Raw genomic sequence first — 22598 nt, forward strand, 5'->3', positions numbered from 1 at the left:
AAAAAAGATTTGTCTCCGCCTCTTAAAGACCTGATATTAATTTTTTTTTTTGCAGTTTTGGTTACTGTCTTAGGCAGAGCCAGAAGTCAGTTTTGGACCAAGTCGATCCGAAGCCGTGTCGTTTTTTTTTTTTTTCGCATCAGCGAGCATCAGCTGAAGAGCAAGCGTGGTTCGGAGTAATTATGACTGCGTTCGAAGGTAATGTGTGCATTAATATCTGCATTAATTAAGCACAGAAGCATAGCATTACGCTCCGGTTATGAATTCTGAAGTGGTGGTGGCGTAAATTTTGTACGATGCATTTTCGGTTGCCTGTCTCGGTGTTGGAGCACCACGCTGGCTACTCGAGCCTTACGAATGCCTCGAGTTCTAAAACTTTACACGTTCTTGTAGAAATTGATTCATTCTGTGACCTCCCTATATTTTTTCATGATCCATTAGTAGCACTGAAGTACGTCTTATGTCTGCGTTTTGCGATTTAATTTCATAAGCTTGCTTCTAAATAACTTTTAGGGTTGGTGCTGTCATTTTGGCTATGTGGGCGAAAGCGTTAATTACGGTTATTGCGCGTGTTCTTTTCTGCAGAGATGGGCGTTCTGCCCGAGATTGCTCGGGCAGTGGAGGACATGGAATGGACGTGAGTTTTGTTTTCCATGGTTATTTCTTTCGTGCAAGTCCGAGCTCCGGGATATAATGGATTGACCCCAAGCTTCACAGATGAGCGCACAAACTAAACCACTGTCGTTCGGTTGGGCACACGCTATGAGCTGAAGTTTGTAATTGCGTCGTTGGCCTTATTGAAGGAGAAACGTTCTAGTGGTCATTTTCATATTTGTCATGCGTTTTATGCGTTTTTACGAAGTTGAAGTTTTTAGTTGATAAACATTTTGTTTTACTCGCTGTGAAGGTTTGTCGAGTAATTGAGTTTCATACCTGAACGGAGGAGTAGATATGTACTGATTTAAACTGAAAATGATAGCCAGGTAGAGCACACGGCAGTCTACTCCAAATTAGAATGATAAAGACGAAGTGACGCACACTCGCACAAAAAGTGATACACTCGGGGGATTTTCACTTGGAACACATGAGTAGCATGTTCCTGAACAGCCCGGGGCCGCATTATGCCAGGGTCCAAGTGTTAGCAGTGTTAAGGCTGCAATACTAATGTAGTCTGAACTCGTCTTCACAGTTCTGCATTGCAGCTTAAACTGATCACAACTGCAAATTAAATTTCTTGAGTTTTCATAAAATGCACATACCAGCACAGGTGTATTACTGAGAGCATTTAGGCCAGTTATCTGTCATTTTTGTGCGGCTACCTTGAATAGTTGTGTTTTGCTACAGATCTTAGCTCATATTTGCAGTGAGAGCCCCATGTGGTTTTTCACATTGGTTACAGCCTCCCCACTGACGTGCAAGCAGAGGCTGTGCCACTTATTCTGGGAGGCGGCGACGTTCTCATGGTGAGGATTTATACGCAGATGTCTCCTCTTTGCTATTCAGACACATTTGCCACAGTGGGTCTTGTGATAGAAACATCCCAGAATCCAAGTGTGATAAAAGAAATGAAAAAGAGAATGCCTGTAGTGTGATTGCACTCACAGCTGCCACAGCTCTAACAGCTACCCTCATGGTCCGTATGTTGCATTTAATGTATTAGGCTGTTAAGAGTGGACAACGAGACCTGGCGCCGGCGGCAGAAGCATAGACGACGACGGACGGGGGTTGTTGCTCTCCAAATCACCGAACCTCCGAACCGATCGAAGGACGCTGTCTCCCACGGGCCTGGGAGAAATTACTGTCAGACGAGTGTCGTCGTTAGGCAAAGATGCGGCGAGAACTTGTGACAGCAGCAGCAACGCTGGAAGCAGAGATGCACATGAAGCACGGCGGACGCAGCGGTATACGTTGGCCGAGTCGGCCTTCGGGTCACCGAACGGGATGATGCTACGCAAGGTCACGCTGAGCGAGGCTGCTAATTGAAAGACGCTGTGTCGAATGGGTCTCGTGCTTCGGCCTTCCGGCTGGGGAGTTCGAGAAGGTTCAACCACCTGCGAGGAGACTGCGGGATTCTGCTTTCCCACGGAGGCAACGCACAGAAAACTTGCGGCAGTGGTCAAGGTGACGCATCTGTGTTTGATGACTGTCTTCCCCTTCCCCCGAGCTGTGAGAGAGCGAGAGAACTTCAGCACCGCCCCGTGCCGTGGGTGGTACCGCCAGCGTCATCAATGGCCCATCCGATTGGACAACGTTATTCGAACTAAGTTCCCCAGTCAGGGATCTGGGGAACGCAAACCGTATTTAACGGGACGTTGTTTGTGATCGGGGCATTGCATTGCATTGCATTCGATTCGATTCTCATCTGTAAATATGTAGAATAAACCCTCTTGTACAGTTTTCCTCGATAGCGCAGTCCGACATCGTCATTCGGAGCCGGTACCTGCGGGGCTAAACGAGTTAGTCATCTCCAGGACCCCTCCGTCTTCAACTCTGGTTCCAGCGGTGGGTTGTGTGGGCCCGTTCTTAACACTGGTGGCAGCGGTGGGATTGTGGCCCGTTCCTAACAAGGCTTTTTCACATGTCATTATAGTGTTTACAAAACTTCAGCAGGTTTATAATTCAGTACAGGTTGGTTCAGAAATGCCTTATGCTTATGAGCTTTATAAATTATGCCTTGAACTGAGAAGTGGGTGTGGCATCTATGAGGCAAAAAATTTCAGCTACAGAAGGAAAACAGCGGATCCTCTCGCTGTTTTCAGTGTTCAAAATGCATTGACAGAGCAGTCCTTTTTGTATAATGTGTTGGTTTGGTTTTATGGGGTTTAACGTCCCAAAGCGACTGAGGCTATGAGAGACGCCGTAGTGAAGGGCTCCGGAAATTTCGACCACCTGGGGTTCTTTAACGTGCACTGACATCGCACAGTACACGGGCCTCTAGAATTTCTCCTCCAAAGAAATTCCAGCCGCCGCGGCCGGGATCGAACCCGCGTCTTTCGGGTCAGCAGCCGAGCACCATAGCCACTGAGCCACCGCGGCGGCCGTATAATGTGTGTATTACTTTGCATTATTGCCATGATGGCCGAACACCTTGGGCATTTTGCTGCTGGCCACATGATTGTGTGGGTTCGTTATTTGACAATGATGGCCGCATCTTGCTAGAACAAACTGATCGAGAGTCCTTCACTGTGATCTTTCTCTTAGTCTGCAGCAACACATAAATTGGGACCCTAATTCATTAAACATACGCTCAGGCCAAATAGAAGTTGGCCTGCATCAACGGTGTACCACGTTCGAATCACAGGGATACCACTCTCACTAAAAACGGAGCTGTTATAAGCTAGAAAAGACCAGAAAAACAAAATACGGTTGCATCATCATTGCGTGCATTGATGACGCAGAATGCGAGCATTGACACTAATTCCTTGTGCGGATCCCAGAGGCTACGCTATGCTGTATTCACTTAAAGATGGAGGCAACCCAGCCATTTTTGGTAAGGACGTCAGGAGTTTGAATCAGCTGGCTGAAAGATTGTTAAATCCAGTTTTCTCGGGAGATAAATGCATCTTTTGCTGCTAGGCAAACGCCGTTGTAGCCAGGAGGAGCCTGAGAGTCAATTTTTTTTAGAACAATAATTGGATGGAGTTGGCCTCACCTGGGAAGAAGGCTGAGGTTTTTGTTTTAATGGTTGGGCGACTCAGCATCCTTGCCTAGCCAAGGATGGCTAGTGAGGTCACCCGGCTTTCTTTAAAGCTTTTATTATTAGCCATTCGTAAAATTTCTTTCTTCCTTCATTACTACGTAATGCAAACCAATATTTTAGGCCCTCTACACCACCGATAATTAATATTTGTATAAAATTCTGCGGAAAACAATTTCCCTATACCTTGAGTTTGGCACATGATGGCCTGAGTTGCCTATGTGCCATAAAACCCAACACAACACAACACAAGGGAGTTGGCCTTGGTGTGCCTTAAACATCATGATTGGCAATACAAGCAACACACTGGAAGAAAGCTGAACAATAGAAGATGTATTGCTCCAGTCAGCTTCCATGCGAGTAGATAAAGTAATTTTAAATCAAATGGAAGGACCAAAGCGGGTCGCGTAATGCAGGCCAGAAAGGCTGCACCTATGTTGAGCTAAGGCAGCAATGCAGGTGAGCTTTGCTAGCAGAAGGCATCAGCTTGTGATGGAGCCAGTATTTATACAGAATACCCCTAAAGGCCCTCGAGAGGGTATTACATAGGGGGGGGGGGGGGCACAGGCAATTGAACAGAATAAAAAAAACAAAAAACAAAAAAAACCACAAATATAAAACAAACAACAAAAGCACAAATAAGACACATTGGATGACATAAGTAAGCAAAAGAATCAATCAAAAGCACAAATAAGACACTTTGCATGACATATAAGTAAGCAAAAGAATCAAAAGAATGGCAGCGCGGCAAAGAACGAAGATTACTGCAGTATTAAAATCATACAAACAGAACACTAATACAATGAATCTTTTTAGTAACAAACCCTGCAAAAAAGGAAGCCATGAACAAATAAAATAACAATGTATGCGAAGAGTTAAGCAGTAGTTATTGAAGATATAAGTTTAAAATATTTATCAGGATCAGTGGTGGTTGCGATATGTGAAGGCAGAGTGTTCCAGTCAGATATTGTGCGTGGTAAGAATGAATGCGCATAGATAAATGTTCTGCACGTGAAACATTTAACTTTAAAGGGATGATCGCGGCGGTCAAAGATCGAAGGAGGCAAAGAAAAAAAGTCGTTATGAAGTGATGGGTGATGATAAAGTTTATGAAAAAGTGATAGTCGTGCAATTTTACGGCGGAGACATAAATCCTGGAGACCTGCGCGTTTCTTTAAGGCTGTGATGCTGGTGTTACGTGAATAATCAGAGTAAATAAAACGAACGGCGCGGTTCTGCAATGATTCAATGTTATTTATTAGGTAAGATTGGTAAGGGTCCCAAATAGCCGAGGCATATTCAATTTTAGGTCGAATTAGAGTGGTATAGGCATGAGCATGGAGGTGAGGAGGAGCATGCTTTAGGTTATGTTTTAAGAGACCTAATGACCGATTAGCAGATGCAAGCATAAGGTTAATATGGTGGTTCCATGCTAAGTCTGAAGTATATAGTACAATGTATATAGCTAAGTATATAGTACAATGGCACTGACCTCTGTGAACTACAGATGTGAGAATCTCTTTTTGTCAGTGGATGTTTTCGTCGAGGCTGTAAGGCAGCCTTCACGCAGCTGAGTGCGTGCTGAACTGAGCGGAATCTTCTTTATCTAAACTTCCTGATAGCACGGGGGTACACTTGTGTTTCTTGACGGGGACAACAAAACTTTGGCACCGTGCAGTTGGGAAGCGTTGATAGACAACAAAAGTTTTGTCTTGTGTTGATTCATGGCACTGTATGTCGAAAGAGTTACCATATGCACCGTGCCACTGCTTTGCACATGCGAAGACTAGAGACAGTTTTGCTCTTATTTTAATTTTCTGCCAAAAAAATCTGCAGAATCTGAGGCAAAAGCATTTCTCACAGTTTTATCGAGAACACGTACCATCGACTCTTCGGACACTTACTCTTGAGCCCCTGACAGATTCTTGGAAGTTTTGAAAAATGATGGCATTTCAAAGAAATTAGCATTGAGTGCCTTTTCGCTGAGAAAAAGTTGCACTTGTTTGGGCTCCTGGTGTTTTACTCATGACAGCCTGCATGACTTGCGTGCCATAACTAGGGCCTGGAAATTCAGGCATTTGCCTAAACATGCCTATAAATGCCTAAACGGGGGATTTTTGCACTTGCCTGCCTTTTTGTCATTTTTTAGGAAATACTACCTATTTAACCGCACTTTTTGCCTATAAATGCCTAAATCCGGCACTTTGGTCCTCTGTGCCATTTTTTTTTTTTTCAATTTTGAGACATCTATGTATGGTGAAAAGCGCGCGCCGATGCACGCACGAAAGGCGTGGGTCTCGCCCAATGTATTTCTTGAATTGTAACTTGAACGCAGTGTAACGAAGTGTTTATCTCAAAGTGTAGCAAGAGGTGAGTTTGGAGAGAGACCTGAGACACATTAGTGCAAACTTCTCAACATTGGCGGAAAGGATGACAAAGTTGGAAAAGGCTGGACTCTCAATAGATGTATCGTTCAAGGTAGTGGCAGAAGTACCAGCAGCACTTCGGGGACTTGCTTCTACGGGACTGCTTCTACGATGATGCAACAATTGGTAGAAAAAAATAGATGCCTAGAAACAATTTCCCAAGTCAGAGACTTTCTACGTGGAGACAATACGGCCACATCACCTGAAGGCCTAAGCCTTTATCAGCTCTCAAGTTTTAGGTTCGCGCCACTAAGTGCACGTGATGTCAAAAGAAGCGTTTTAAAGTACGAAGATATGCTTAGCGAAAACCGAAGGAGCTTCAAGTTCGGAAACCGGAGAATGCGCTTTATTGCTTCAGTTGAGGACTGCGTACGCTCTGTGCTTGACTTACAAATCTTGTACTTATGAATAAAGAGTATTATTGAAAGCGCCTATTTTTGCTTTATAGTGCCTATTTCAATATTTTTTAGAGCCTAGATGCCTGCCTATTTCGGGGTTCTTTAGTGCCTAAATTTCCAGGCCCTAGTCATAATGCCCACCTTAACCCTTTGAGGGTCGAATTATTTTGAAGAAAACTTTCCCAGGTGGTCAAATTACTTTATTGCGGATCTTGAATCTACAAAATGAATATAATCGAGAATAAATAGTAAAAAAAAGTTAGGAACAGTACTTTGGTGACAGCATCACTCACAACTGGAAAATGTTCAGTAGAATAGAATAGCAACGGTGATAAACAAGCTAAGAGCAGCGCCAATAAAGATAGAAATCAACTTCGGCAGCCCCTGCAAGGTAGTGCTGACAAAAAGAAAACTCAAATTTCGTGCGACTCCGTTGCGATCACGCGGCGAAACCAAAACTACAAAAGGGGTGTTGCCGCAGTCTCTGCCGCAGCTCTAAAGCGAGACATAAGTTCTGCTTATCTCCGTAAGAAGGCAGCACAAAATTCAAACACTTCTTGTAAGTCCTAAGAGGTGGCAGCACCCCCCAGTGAGCACGCATTGTTCTTTTGGCGCAAAATTTCAAACGGAAGATCGAAACCGTACCCGTACGGCAAAGACCTTGCGGGACAGAAAACCACCGCCGTACATATACGGCAAAAACCTTCAAAGGGTTAACCACCTGTTTTGTTGCAGGCGGCCGAGACAGGCAGTGGCAAGACGGGTGCCTTCTGCCTGCCCATTCTGCAGATTGTGTGGGAGACTCTGAAGGACCAAGAGCTTGGCCGTGGCAAGAAAGGGGGAGGAGCCAAGGCTGGCCCTGCCTGTGAGTTTCCATGGCACACGGTCACGACCGCGCCAAGGGGCAAAAAAAAACTGCTAAGGTTTATTTCGGTGCCAGCTGCGAATAAGAAATGAATTTGTGATAAGCTGGTTTGGTTTATTTACTTTTATTTTATTTTATTTTATTCAATACTGCCAGCCTCCATTTGGTGGCCAAGGCAGGAGCGGTACAAGGATACATCGTACATCGCGACAAAACAAAGCAAGTAAAAAAGCGAATAACAAAAGCTAACACACAGGGTTTTATAGAAAGACAAAGAGCAAGGTTAAATGCACTCAGTTACCTAAAAATACAAAAGAAAGCAAACAAAAGAGCATGAATGAATACACTGCGCTTAAAATGATGATATGACAGCAGATAAAAAAGACTTCTGATCTGTCAGACGGACCACGTCACACGGAAGCCCGTTCCATTCCAATATCGTTCTTGGAAAAAAAGAAAATTGATACGCTTTCGTTCGGCACCGTGGCACCATGATTGTCAAATTGTGTTTATTGCGCGTTGGTCGTGAAGTGTTGTATGCCATGTAGGTCTCAAAATGAATGTTTGTTAAGTTATTAACAATCCCTTGCAACATTTTTAGACGGTGCAACTTGCGACGAGATTGAAGTGTCTGCAGTTCAGATTCCCTCAATAGATTAGTATTGGGGTTTAACGTCCCAAAGCAACTCAGGCTATGAGGGACGCTGTAGTGAAGGGCTCCGGAAATTTCGATCACCTGGGATTTCTTTGACGTGCAGTGACATCGCGCAGCACACGGGCCTCTAGAATTTCGCCTTCATCGAAATTCATCCGCCGCGGCCAGGATCGAACCCGCGTCTTTCGGGTCAGCAGCCGAGCGCCGTAACCACTGAGCCACCGCGGCGGGAGTTTGTGATAAGCTGTGAATTCCGAGTTGCAGTGCTAAGAACTGTCATGGGGTCTGTCATACAGAAGTTTAGTGGGATTTACTGGCAGTGATATGGTAACAGAAGCACTGTTCTAACAGTGTATGGTGTGGTTTCAAAAGCTAATAACATAAGCTTAAACAAAACAGTGTCACTGATTGTGGTCCGTGTTGCGTTTTCTTTATAATATTGCATTTATATTGCTTGCAGTCTGTTTTAGGAGTTTTTGAATTTTGCTTTGTTACAATTTATGGTGTGCTTGTATTGTTATTGTATTATTGTATTGTAGTGCCTGTTCTCATTTTTCTATTATTGACCATTGAAACATATGTTATCGATCCCCCTCCCCCCCCCCCACTATGTAATACCCCACATAGGGGCCTTCAAGGGATGATAAATGGTGATGCTGCCCCGCCGTGGTGGCTCAGTGGCTACGGCGCTCGGCTGCTGACCCGAAAGACGCGGGTTCGATCCCGGCCGCGGCGGCTGAATTTCTTGAAGGCGAAATTCTAGAGGCCCGTGTGCTGTGCGATGTCAGTGCACGTTAAAGAACCCCAGGTGGTCGAAATTTCCGGAGCCCTCCACTACGGCGTCTCTCATAGCCTCAGTCGCTTTGGGACGTTAAACCCCAATAAACCAAACCAATGAACCAAATAGTGATGCTGATGATGATTCTGCACTTAAAGTGTGCTAATTTGTTTAGTTAAGTGTCTTTAGCTATCGTTATGAAACATTAGCTTCTGTGGAATAAGTATAAAGTTTCACTGTTTAATTTCAACATATGTGGCAAATGTTCCGCGTCATTGCTTGCTTTAATGATAAGCTTGGCATCAGGAAATGCAGTTATGTTATTATTGGAGCAGTTTTTCAGTCGTACTAGCTAGGAAACTGTTTTGAAATCCGTACACCTCCTGCAGCCTTGGACGCTGTGGCTAACCTAACCATTTGAAACCACTGACCTATGTTTCAGCAATTTGTAGACCTTCGAGTTTTGGATCAATCGGCGCATCATTTTTTTTGTCCTCAATGGGGGGTTTTAGGTAGTTACGTAGCGGGCACAACTAAAGAGCTCTGGCATTGATTGCTATGAAAGGGCTTAAGGGGGGACGAGGGTCTTAAAACTGACCTTTTTAATTATGGCTCGAATCTCATGAAATTTTGCGCACCGGTGGGTTTTTCTCTTCTGATTCCAAAAATGTAGTCCTAATTGAGCTGGTGGTCTTAGATCAAAAGTTATCTTGAAGTCTAGAGAGTAATTAGGCAATTTCTTATGCAGCTTTAATGAACTTTCTCATTGCATTTTGTTGCTTTTAATTGCATGAATTGATAGACAGCGAATTCCCATACCTGATGACATTCTTACTTTTTTTGTTTAGGCCACGTATAAATAGCAATTTACAATTAGCCTAACGAGTTGCAGTGTCAAATACTGCGACCTTTTACTCTCGATATAGTATATCGTGATGACATCCCTTTAGAAAAAAACGAAGAATGTCACCGGGTATGGGAACTCTCTGGCTATCAATTCATGTAAATAAAAGCAACAAAATGCAATGAGAAAGTTCATTAAAGCTGCGTAAGAAATTACCTAATTACCCTCTAGACTTTGTAACATTTAAGACCACCAGCTCAATTATGATTACATTTTTGGAATCAGGAGATAAAAACGCATCTGGGTGCAAAATTTCACGAGATTCTAGCCATAAATAAAAAAAAGATAGTTGTAAGACCCTCGTCCCCCCCCCTTAAGCGTTACAGGTAACGACAGCTTCTCTCCACAATGGATTTACTAGGGTTTATTTTTTGGTACAAGCATAGCACCGGGAATTCGCGCGTAACGAAGCTCTGCGAAATTGCTGCGCTGTGCCACTATGGCGGTGGGAATGGGAAGTGAAGAATAGACATTAGAGGATTGTTTCACGGTCTGTCCTCTTCTAGCTGTTAGGAGCGCATTCCTTGGTTGTGCAGCATCATTGGCGTTGGCGTAACAACACACCACACTGGTCAGTCAACATGCGATGATGTCACGCATGACGTCGCTGCAACATGCCATGGCAATGTGCTACGCTAAGTGGTCCAAACACTGTCATCACAGGCATGGTGTTTGTTTGTTTGTTTGTTCATACTGTCAACCCAAGTAAAAGCCTTTACAGGAATGGAAAAACAATACAACAAAGGAAAGATAACAAGTCTCTCTCCAAGTTGAACGAGAAACGACAATGCAAAAGAGTGGCAGTATCTATAGAAAGGTGACATGTCACTGCAAAGCACTGCACTCAGTGGTTCGAGTGTAATGATGAATTGAGTGACAGCATAGTATGCGTTGTGCGCTCTACCTAAGAGGAATGAATACAATAATGAATGAAAATATATTCGCCACTGCAGACGGATGTGGCTGAATGTTGCGTTACAAAGCAGTAGCCATCTTTTTTTTTTTCTTCATTATCAGGGTGGGCTAAAAGATTTTACCACCATGGTGGCTCCCTCCCTTATTCTGGGTTCTAGTACTCTATCATGAGCAGCTCTTCTTAGGCTAGGAAGTTTCTGTGAACCTTTGCAGGCCTCCTGTGTAGCCGATCAGCAGTCACAATAATTTATGCTAGCCATATTCATACCTTTTCTTGTGACAGCCTTCTTTTTTAACCGAAGCACGAATGCTTCGTTTTTCACTGCGCATTCATCATATAACATCTAAATTTTAAAAAAAGAATCAACAGTGGCATAAATGCGAGATGAAAACAAGGTTACATCGTGCTCGTAGTGCTGCTTCTTTTTCTGTGTGTGTTTTTGTGGAAGCAGAGTGCCCTGCTCACTTTTTTGTTTGGCTCTCTTTTTTTTTTACAGCCGCGAAATGGGGCATGAGTTTCTTCGACCGTGGGTCAGCACTTGGTGAGAGATGCTTTCCTTCCTGATGGCACTTTTTTTTTTCTTTTAATACTTTCTATCTGTAGTTGAATGCTTTAGATTAAATTCATTTACCTAGAGCTTTTTAATGCACACCGCAATTGTAGTAATCGAGCTCTCTTGCATTTTGCATCCGCTGAAACACAGCCAATGTGGCAGGGTGGTGAATCAGCGACTGTGGGGGCAGCAAAAGAGTGCCGTAGTAACTGCACCGCCAAGTTGCATAATGATGATGATATTAGAGCTAGGGGCCTTGTTGCTGTTTCCTTTTCCTCGGTGTTTTCTGTTTTTTTTTTTTTTTAATCTGCATTGTAACGGCCAGCTGAATGTTGTTTCGCATTATGCAACTGTTTGCTCTGACGCCAACGGTCAAGTGAATTTTTGCAGCTGTGAGCCCGGACGGCCTGACGACCCAGAGTCGGGATCAGCAAGGCTGGCATGGATGCCGTTGCACCAAGGGAGTCCAGTACAGAGGTATGAAATCACGCGTGGTCATTCAGTATTTTCAAATTATTTTAGGTCACTTCTATCGTTATTCGGTAGATATGTCTTGTTGTCTTCATTTCTATTGTGATCTAGTTGCACCTTAGTTCTGTTCCTGTTTTATTTTCAGGCGTACGTTTGTATGTTAATTGGCCTTTGCCGAGGCTGTCATTTTGTTCTGAGGACCGACAAATTGTTAAAGTGTTAAAGATTTCATTTTTTATTAAGGTGAAGGCTACTGTTCAGCCACATTGTAAGTGAGATGAAAAGCAGAGATCAAATGTCATTTTATGTTTCTTTGCTTGGGTCTGATGTTCGCTGCTTGAAAGGTTGAAAACAGCAAATCTGCATCCATGTAGCATGCCAGACAACAAGCTGCCTTTTGAAGCAACTGAACATCAGTGAGTGCGAATCCCCTTCCGTGGCTGCCAGGTCGTTTAAATTGGACGGTAAAATAAATGTTCATTATGAAGTGATTTCATCATGTTAAAAGCACCTTAGAAGAAGTGCTGCACTCTCTACAGCGGTCGAAGTAATTCCTGCATGGGCGGTTTTTGTTCACATGATGACAGGTAGTGTGGATACCTTTGGAGGTGGGATGTTTAAAAATTATGGGCTCCAGCCGTGGTGTGGAAACGGGCATAGTGGGTGAGGAAAGAAATTCGGGTTAATGATATTGTGGTCAAAATCAAGAGGAAGAAACTGGGGCAGGGCATGTAATGCCAAGGCAGGATAACCGCTGGTCCTTAAGGGTAACGAAGTGGATTCCAAGAGAAGGCAAGCGTAGAAGGGAGCGGCAGAAAGTCAGGTGGGCGGATGAGATTAAGAAGTTTGCAGGGGCCACAGCTGACAAAGGACAGGGTTAACAGGAGAGACATGGGAGAGGCCTTTGCCCTGCAGTGAGCGTAGTCAGGCTGATGATGATGATGCTGTTGTCGTTTTTAGTTTTACGCGCGCGCTGTGGTGCCATATTGGAGGAGGTACCCTGAACTGAAACTGCACAAAGCAAGCTTTCCAGAAACATTATTTGCTTGGTACGAATACTTTGGATTGAATCAAGTATTGAATATTTGACGGAGCATTCGAAATTATTTAATATTTGCCCTGGCCTACTAAAGAGAGTGTCTTTTCTTAAATACAAAAGGTCTTATTTGTACCCGGGTTCATTGGTTAACCTATTACTTACGTATCGTTTGTGTGGTTGCTTCTGGTTCTTATGGACTGTGCTGTTCCTGCTTGTATCCCCTAGGAAAGTACTACTATGAAGGCAAAGTGACTGACGAAGGCCTGTGCCGGGTTGGATGGGCTACGCTGGCGGCATCTCACGATCTGGGTGAGGATCTAGCATTAGAACATTCTTTTTTTTTCTTGTTTGAAGACATGCAGCATCGATTTCCGCAGAGAAATTGTCGCTTGACATGCTGCGGCAATTGTGTGCCTTGCACTTTGTCCTCACTGTTTTGTCACGAGCAAGAGGATCATTTTATCGCACGACCCGTAATCGGGCTGCGAGTGCTTGTACACGTTTTTGTTTCCCGTAATAATTGAGCCAGTTGTGAGTAAAGATCCTCACGGAAAGAAAAAAAAATTAGAGCAGCAGAGTGGTGCCTCTCTACTGCTTTGGACAAACGGATTCAATGAGATGGGCTGGCTTGGATAGGCTGGGCTATTTGCTCCGCATTGTTGCCACTCTAGTCATAATTGCCAGCTCTTCGTTGTCATTGAAGTGGTCAACAAATTGTGCGTGAGCCAGGGTGTGCAATTGCGTTGGGAATGGGGTAGCTGTAGCCAGTGGGGTGACGGGGGGGGGGGAATGCAATTGGAGGTGCTTGCTCCCATTTGCTTCTTCTCGTGAGTTCTCTCCCTCGGAAAATAGAGCATCTCTTGTTTATGTTCCAGTAACTGTACTCACAGCATGCATTGTGGTGCATTCATGATATGACCTGCAGCTGTACTGCTAACGGACGTCAGTGCGGACATGAAAGCATTGCTCAGGCTCAAATACAATCTAATGTCGTCGCTTGCAAACGGAATGGAAAAGTTGTTCACAATTTTTTTTATTTATTTATTTTTGCAGCGAAGTAATTTATTTTAAGTTGACGAGTTTTTCGGACTGTTCAGTTGTTCAGAGCATTTCTTGGGTCCCGCTGACTCTGAAAAATTGGTCGGCAACTTAGCTGATCATGCAGCTAGAGCAAGAGGCCATAATGTATCAGTAGTGTAAAGAAGCCTGTGTTACCGTGTGAATTGCGCTGCTGTGTAGTCATTCCTTGATGCCCATTTAGAAAAAGAGCGTACCGTACCGTGCCTGGAACCAAAAGTGTTTACCTCATTTCCAGCGGTTCCTAGGATCAGAGCAGGTTTGCAAGGTTCTTCAATGCCATTGCTATCTGTGCTGTCCATTGCAGGAACTGACAGGCAGAGCTTCGGCTATGGTGGCACTGGCAAGAAGTCGTTTGGAAAGCAGTTTGATGCCTACGGAGAGGTGAGTGACCATGTAGGACTTGAATGGGTGAGGTGCGTTTCCGCAGTCAACGCAAAGAGTCATGGGAAAATCGTCTGCTAGCTACTTCCGGTTCCAAATTGCTCAACTGATTGCATGTTTCGTCCTATTCACCGCGTAAGTTGACATCGTTTATGTGATAAATAACTCTTGGTACTAGTCACTGATTGCACTGAAGCATCGAAAGAGAAGCCCGTACTACGTATCTGCATGACCTGAGCGCTTAAATGGACAATCTAGAGAGGTAAGCGTTTTTTTCATGGTTGATATATGCCGGCCGCCGTATAGTCCATGTCTGTTGTGCATATGCGCTGAAGATGATTTCTTGCGCGTTTCGACATGTTTAGCGCATAAGTCATTATACAGCCGTTTTTTGCCGCACTTTGATAAACTGCAATCTGTGCAGCTGATTAGAATCTCGTATTTTCCTGACAGCGTGTAGAGCCGCCAGTGTGCTAGCAGACGACCCATATATGCCACTGCGCGCGGCGCGCGTCTCAGCACATCGCATGATGCAGTCATAAATCGCCTTGTCGCCTTGTGCACGTGGCATTTCATGTGAGAACACGCAGGAAAACGCCGCAAAGGAGAGTAGAGGCGCTAGATTATAGATGCTTGGCTGTGTTGTACGGAGCTGCGTGAATAAAATGAAATGGCTCGCCCGCGTGTTCCGGAGCAGAAATATTTTATCGAGTACTTACTGCTTTCAGTGATCCGTTGGAAATACGTTGCATGAAGTCAAGGTCACCACGTTACTTACTTCGATCGCATGTGTGATTGGCCCTGCGCTGCGCAACGTACCATATCAGAGCGAAAAGTGCGTTAGGTACCAGGCTCCTTTCGTCACCCTAAAATCACAACTGCGGCAGGCTACAAGGCGAATCAACTTGCAGACTGCGCATGAGGCGAAGGTGAATTTCTCTTTCGGTGCTTCAGTGTAATCAGTGACTAGTACCAAGAGTTGTTTATCGCAGAAACGATGTCAACTTACGCGGTGAATAGGGCGAAACATGCAATCAGTTGAGCAATTTGGAACCGGAAGTAGCTAGCAGACGATTTTCCCATGACTCTTTGCGTTGACTGCGGAAACGCACCTCACCCATTGGGTGGCACGAAGGAGGAACTTCTTAAACTTTCTTTTGAGCAGGCAGCTACAGCTCGCCTCTCAAGGTTAGTGATCCTAATGTTGAGCAACTCAAGGTTGATGATTCTTCACCGTTTTGGGTTCTCAGTTTCCTTTTTACACACGGTGCCAACTAAAGTGTTAGAGACGAAGGATATCTCGAAATGAAATGAACGGCAGTGCAACAAGGACACTAACAAGAGAGGGGACACCACATCCGCACATTACCAACTTTTTATTGCATGGAAAGGTGGCATATTTAAACATACAGCTCAGGCATGACACTCATCGCATTATCGCTCCGAACCCAACACGTGGAAAAAAGCAGCAATATCAGGATAAAAGACAAGAAACCTTTAACCTCTGAAGAAAAAAACTAAAAGATTCTGATAACAGAACTTTGAGCAGGCCATCTCGTAGCAAAAGCAGAGTCAAACAATCGTAGCAAAAGCAGTCAAAAAAAATAAAATTACAATCGTAGCAAAGGCAGAGTCAAACACATTAAGCAAACGCAGTCAGAACCCGAAAAAAATAACAAAACGGAAAAGACAAAAAAAAAACAGTAGCGAAGTCCCCTCTTTTGTTAGTGTCCTTGTTGCGCCGCCGTTCATTTCATCATGCACCAACTCGCCCCTCAGGCCATTCTTCAGAGGTATCTCGAAACTTTGTAAACTAGTTCTTGTGGGTTGATGTTTGCAACTGCTTGACCTGCAGGTAAACAATCGATAGTTCGGTTTGCCAACACATTTATTGAAATAGTTCTGAAGTCACCGGACCGATTTTATAGTAATTTTTTTTTAATTCGCATATTTCGACGATGTTCACAAAATACAATTGCTTTGTTGGTCCTGGCTGCAGTAGAATCTTGATAATACAAATGCAGTTGATACGCATTCCGGGACGATTCAAATTTGCGAAATTCCCGGCCAAAGTGCATCATGCGTTCATTGGCCCATACATCGCCGATGTCATGATCACCAGTCGCAGTGCACGCACTGCGAGTTTATCGCTGATGACATTTCCCATGCAGCCGCCGCAGTGGCTCAGTGGTTACGGCGCTCGGCTGCTGACACGAAAGACGCGGATTCGATCCTAGCCACGGCGGTCAAATTACGATGGAGGCGAAATTCTAGAGGCCCGTGTACTGTGCGATGTCAGTGCACGTTAAACGAACGTCAGGTGGTCGAAATTTCCGGAACCCTTTACTGCGGCGTCTCTCATAGCCTGAGTCACTTTGGGACGTTAAACCCTCATAAACCATAAACCAAGCATTTCCCATGCTTCTTTATGCGGATTTTTTTCACTGGCGAATGATACTAAATTTTGGATGATACAAATTTTTTCTTGACCTCGCGAGATTTGCATCATTGAGATTCTTCTGTATACTGTCGCATGTTAAGGGGGGACGTGGGTCTTAGAGCATTTTTTTTATTTACTAACCAAATGCAATGAAACTGCACAGACTTATTCAGTTCTTTCTGCTGATTTCAAATATGCATTTTGTTTATTTCTAGGTCAATTAGTTCTTGAGATATTAATATATATCATGCCATTGTCTGCTCAAACAATAGAAAAAAATGGGCCTCCAGAAATTTAATTTTAATATGTGGGTAGATATTACAATGTGTGAGGAATGCAATGCTGGAAGCAGTTTTTAGTTTTTTGTCTGTGTGGACAAATGGGCTTAATAGTTAGTTTCATGTGTGTCGCGTTTTCTGGCACTGTATGTCTGGTTAACTCACTGGAAAACTAACTATTCAGCCCATTTGTCCATACGGACAAAAAACTGAAAACTGCTTACAGCGTTGCATTCCTCACATATTGTAGTATCTACCCACATATTAAAATTAAATTTCTGGTGGCCCATTTTTTTTCTATTGTTTGAGCAGGCAATGGCATGATATATATTAATATCTCAGGAACTAATTGCCCTAGAAATAAACAAAGTGCTTATTTGAAATCAGCAGAAAAAGCTGAATAAGTCTTTGCAGTTTCATTGTATTTGGTCTGTAAATAAAAAAAAAATGCTCTAAGACTTATGTCCCCCCTTAAGAAGTGTCAGAGTGTATATTCACTTGCGTCCCAGCGGCTGCCATGATTTTTGGCTGCTTTGCTGCAAATATGCTTTGGTTGTGTCAAAACCGGACGGTGTCTAGCTGAAAACTGACCCACACCTTTCGCACTTTTCTCTATCCTATGCAGGGTTTTGGGATGCACGACGTGATCGGATGCTACCTGGACTTGGACAATGGCAGCATCAAGTTCTCAAAGAATGGTATATGTGCAGAGCGCAGACTCCAAATTTTACCAGCCTTGCTTGGCAGCTTTGCCGACTGGAATAACGGCATTCAACTTTGGAACTGCTGTGCTCATAGCATCGGGCTTTGGCTGATGAATGTCACTGTACAGATTTGTTAGCACAACGGATTGAATAACAAAGGAAATAGAGTGTAGTTGTAGGCAGCACAGAATCGGGAGGAGTGTGTAAATGCAGCAGGTCTATGCAGCAGGTCTATGCAGCCTTTCTGAAATGCTCGAGACCCAGTTGCGTTTTGTTTCTTGCATTCTTCGAATGCATTTACTATATGTGTTGGTTTTTAACTCGTTCCATACAGCGCCCATTTACCATCGTTAGCCCAACTAATGATTCGTGTAAATGCAAATTTAAAATGCCTCCGCACCTCTCTTGAACGTGCTGTTAATTTGAAGCTAGAAAACCACAGCCTAAATTTTCTCTTCAGCTTGTCTTTTTTTCCATATGGCGGTGATTTTTGAGTGGCTTACGAAAACAGCGGAGCGTAGAAGTTGAGAACGCCTGACTCCGCTAGCGTCGCACGTGTCCTGAAACACGGTAAACCTTGTGATTTAGCTACATCCACATTTGATTTTATTCATTATTTTATTTAGTGATACTGCAAGCAGCATTCTGGCCCACGCAGGAGAGACATTGCAATGCAATATAGACATAAAAGTAATGAAGCGGGAAACAATATCTATAAAACACCGCCGCGGTGGCTCAGTGGCTATGGTACTCGACTGCTGACCCAAAAGACGCGGGTTCGATCCCGGCCGCGGCGGCTGGAATTTCTTTGGAGGAGAAATTCTAGAGACCCGTGTACTGTGCGATGTCAGTGCACGTTAAAGAACCCCAGGTGGTCGAAATTTCCGGAGCCCTTCACTACGGCGTCTCTCATAGCCTTAGTCGCTTTGGGACATTAAACCCCAGAAACCAGAAACCAGAATATCTATAAAACATTGGAAGCAGACTTCTGTTTCAGTTTGCGAGTGGCTAAAATGATATTCCAACATTTCCGTGAAAGCGTTCAACTCTAAAACCTCATTGGGGGGGGGGGATTCCAGTCTGAAACTGTGGATAGAAACTGTATTTATGAGCATTTGTTTTGGCGAAAATGGGGTGTAATGAATACTGATGAGTACCGTAAAAACCCTCGTATAATACGAGGTTTTTTTTCCATAATTAGCGTCCTAAATTTCCGCTTCGTACTATTTGCGGGTCCGAACAAAAATTGTCGAAGTTGCTTGAAGTTTTGGTTTCGTTTTTGTGGCGTGGCTACAGCTTGGCTTTGCTATTGGCATGTGACTACGGCTTGGCTTCGATAACGACGTCTCGACGCCGTTCTTTTTGTTGATCCGTTGGGTGCGGCGGGGGGATCGCGGTGTGCCGTATGCCTGTTGACAACGCACATGCTCGCATGTAAGGCACGCTTCGCGAAGTGGATATTGTTTTGGGGAGCATGATTTCAGGGTCTCGAAAACCGTACTCGGCTGCTTTCAAGCGAAAAGTGATTTTAGCTGCGGAGAACATCGGCAACGGTGCAGCCGGGAGGCAGTTTTCTGTTGTCGAAGGAGGCATTCGTGGATGGCCACGACAGAAAGAAGCCCTTTTCGCGTGCAGCAGAACGCGACGAAGCTTTCGCGGCCGCTTGGTGGTTGTGTAAACAAACCATTCAAGGACGCAGTCAAGCGGTGCTACGCAGAGTGGATGCACTCAGGCGAGCCTGCAGTGACGCCAACCGGGCAGCCGAAACGGGCTTAAGAAGCGCGGCATCTCGAACGCCCTCGATGGCATGGCACGGAAGATGAGTACATTTGGGATGATTTGTCGGACAGAGAAATGTCCGAAGAAAGCGCTACTGAAGAAGAAAGTGATTGAAGTGGAGTGCGTACTCGTGTGTCACTCGTGTTATATGAGGGTAAAACTTTTTTTTTCCCATTTCGCGTCTCTAAAACTTCCCCTCGTATTATATTCGGGTTCGTATTATACGTGGGTTTTTACGGTACGTCAAGTTCTTCTGGTACTGGTAGCCCTCACATTACTTGGTAGTTGAATATCGACAATTTAGATAGCAGTGGCTCTGAGGTCTGAAGCCTGATGATCCTACTTAGTTACGAGGGTGAAGACCTGAGGGTCCAGCCCAGAATATTGATGGCAGTGCCTTGGTTAGTTTCTTTTTTGGGCCCGCTTTGCTGCACTCGGTGGCTGTTTTGAAAAGCATATTGATGGTGCCTATGTTATTTGTCTCATTTGTAGAGTTTCCCGACCGTTGCTCCCAATGGCATGCCCGGCTGTACGGCTTAAAGTAGTTGTTTTTTAGCCAGAATATTGTACAAGCTAGAACTTAGATTTTTTTTTTTTTCAGGAATGTTTGCTATTGGAGAGGCAGATATTTTTGTCTACCGAAAGTTTCTTTAATGTTCTTTTCTTTTCTTTTTTAGTACAAGGATATCTTCACAAGTGTTGCTCAGATTTTATCTGAAAAATCACGATTTCGCAAATAAAATTTGATAGTAAGGCATGGAACACTTAACGAAGCTCATATTTTTTACAAATTGTGTTTAATTGGCTTATTTTTTTGTATTGCATTAAATTTTAAACCTCATAGTTCTTGGGCCCAAAAAATTTTACAAAAACTTGCAAAACGCAGCCATTTTTTCCGTGGTAAGGAAAGTGCTTAAAGGGGGGACGGGGCTAATAATAAAATGACCAATTTGGTCAAAATTTTTTCTCTATTTTTTTCATGCAGCTCTGGTCTTCAGCTGTCTCAGAACGAAAGATTAGAGTGAAATATGCAGTACCTTGCTTTGAAAGTATTGTTTCTTTTTTATGTGTGGCCATCGAAAATTGTGAGCAAAATGCTCTTCTGATGGTCTTGACGCATCGCGAATCCCACTAGTGTACAATGAGGGAACCTCGCCATCTTAGTATATCACCATGAAGAGAAGAGTTTAGGAGACCAATGGTTCCCTCGGTTGCAATGCTGCATTTCTCTGACAAAGCAAAAGCATGCGAACGAGGCGATAAACGAGGCAAATGAGGGAATTAACTTTAAGGGGGGACACTGGTCTTGAAAAAAAAAATTTTATTAATGAAGTCACAGTTACGAAATCTTCAGGGCACATGTATTTTTGTGCTCTGATTCTAGATATGTCATTTAATGTCATGTAAAACAATTCCTTGAGCACTTATGCACTTTTTAGGCTAGTATTTTGCGGAGAGTTTTGAAGAAAATATGCTGCGGGAAACTCACCGAAATGTATGCCACTGGGCTCTCCTGACACCAAGGAATGCAATAAGGGTGAAATTGTCTTCCTGCCTATCATAGAACTTAAATTATAGAGTTTTGAAGTTGTCTCTTCAGAAATGAGAAGGAAAGTGTGTATTCCTGTTTCTGAAGTGGCAGCTTCAGTACCCTATTACTCAAGTTCTATGAGAGACAGGATGATAATTTTACCCTTATTGCATTCCTTGGTGTCAGGAGAACCCAATGGCATACATTTCATCGAGTTTCCTGCAGCAAATTTTCTGCAAAACTCTCCGCAAAATACTTGCATAAAAAGTGCATAAGTGCTCTAGGAATCATTTTGCATGAAATTAAATGACATATCTAGAATCAGCGCACAAAAATACATGTGCCCTGAAAATTTCATAACTATGACTAAATTTAAAAAATTTTCTTTTCAAGACCAGTGTCCCCCCAGTTGATTTTCCCATGTTTCAATTTTTCTATGATGGATATCACTCATCTCTTCAGTATTTCATTAGAGAGTAGAATGATTCTGTTTGTTGCATATGAATCCTGAGACGTTGAGCGCTGCAGTAAAGCTCTCGATTTTTCCGTGTGGACATGCAATAGTTATTGAACGTAATTTGTTTGAAGCAATGTTTTCATGTGAGTATGCGTGCTGGAGTTTGAACTCTTATTTCAGTGAGTACTGGGCATACAGAAAACTTAACCAATACCTTTATTGCACTGAACAGGGCTGTGGGAACATGCTGACGCAAAAGCTCGTTCACTTAGTCATTAATTATTCAGTGCCCCTGTGGCATTACTTGACGAGGGTGTTAGTTGCAATTATTCAACAACTTCACCATCTAGCAAGAGATGTTGTCGGGCTAGTTGGCTTGATACTTGTAAAGCATGTCTTTGTGTCGTCTTTTTTTTGCACATAACCTTTCATGGCTGTACCACCTGGCTTAAAATAAAATGCATTTCTGGAACCAGCATAAAAAGCTACGTGTCTGTCCCAAATGAGGTTATATTTCATGCACATAAAACGAAAGTAGTTTTCGTTGCAAAGTCCCCCTTCACCAGAGGGTGATGTACAGCACGGAAAAACCTTTCTTTCCAGTGGCACTTCCTCCACAGTGCTTGCTCGATGTTTAGCTTGCGCGCTCTAGCAGGATGCACGCACACAGTGTAGAATGGCTGCGTGCTGTTCTGTTATCTTCATTCGTTGTTAAGCACACACAGTAGTAATAATTGGTCAAGAGGAAATGAAACGTGCAGCACCCATCTCTACACTTGGTGTGGATGCTTAAAGATGTGCATCGACATCACACAGCGCGCGGGCGTCTTCTACATTTCGCTTCCATCGATATGCAGTAGCCAGATTTCTGCTCTATAAAGCGGTGGTAGGCGCGGATTTTTGACTGTATCCGTTTTCATTTGTGTTCACAAATTTTTGTTGAATATACTTTGCTGATGCTGCTACTTTAGTGCTCATTGTATGTACATTTTTTTTTTGTTCTCTGACAGGCAAGGTCTTCGACGAAGCCTTCAAGATTCCACCAAACGTAACGCGATGCCCCATCTTCCCTGCTGTGGTGTTGAAGGTGAAACTTTGCTACTACTCGCAACTAGCCCTGTCTTTATTATTATTTTTACTTTTGGCATCTCCTTGGGATTTGTCGCTGGTTGTGTGCGTGCAGTAAAAGCTCGTTAATTTGCACATCAAGGGACCAAAAATAGGATCTAATTATCCGAACGTTTGT

The 22598-nt window shown here is 43.7% G+C and overlaps 1 protein-coding gene across 2 annotated transcripts in view; it reads left to right on the forward strand.

Annotated features, from left to right (window-relative positions):
• The first annotated feature begins 91 nt into the window (after positions 1-91).
• Ddx1 (ATP-dependent RNA helicase Ddx1) overlaps positions 92-22598 on the forward strand; it is a 50035-nt gene continuing 27528 nt past the window's right edge. For both annotated transcript variants that reach the window (XM_089552559.1, XM_089552560.1), the window contains exons 1-10: positions 92-198; positions 586-637; positions 1400-1463; positions 7257-7386; positions 11136-11180; positions 11583-11669; positions 12928-13011; positions 14087-14163; positions 17507-17579; positions 22363-22439. In XM_089552559.1, the coding sequence (XP_089408685.1) occupies positions 183-198; positions 586-637; positions 1400-1463; positions 7257-7386; positions 11136-11180; positions 11583-11669; positions 12928-13011; positions 14087-14163; positions 17507-17579; positions 22363-22439 (705 nt within the window). In that variant the 5' untranslated portion in view covers positions 92-182. The remainder of the gene's footprint in view (positions 199-585; positions 638-1399; positions 1464-7256; positions 7387-11135; positions 11181-11582; positions 11670-12927; positions 13012-14086; positions 14164-17506; positions 17580-22362; positions 22440-22598) is intronic.

Source organism: Amblyomma mixtum, chromosome 7, assembly GCF_055824585.1.
Source record: "Amblyomma mixtum isolate Tamu chromosome 7, ASM5582458v1, whole genome shotgun sequence".
In the NCBI taxonomy this organism is placed as follows: Eukaryota; Metazoa; Arthropoda; class Arachnida; order Ixodida; family Ixodidae; genus Amblyomma; species Amblyomma mixtum.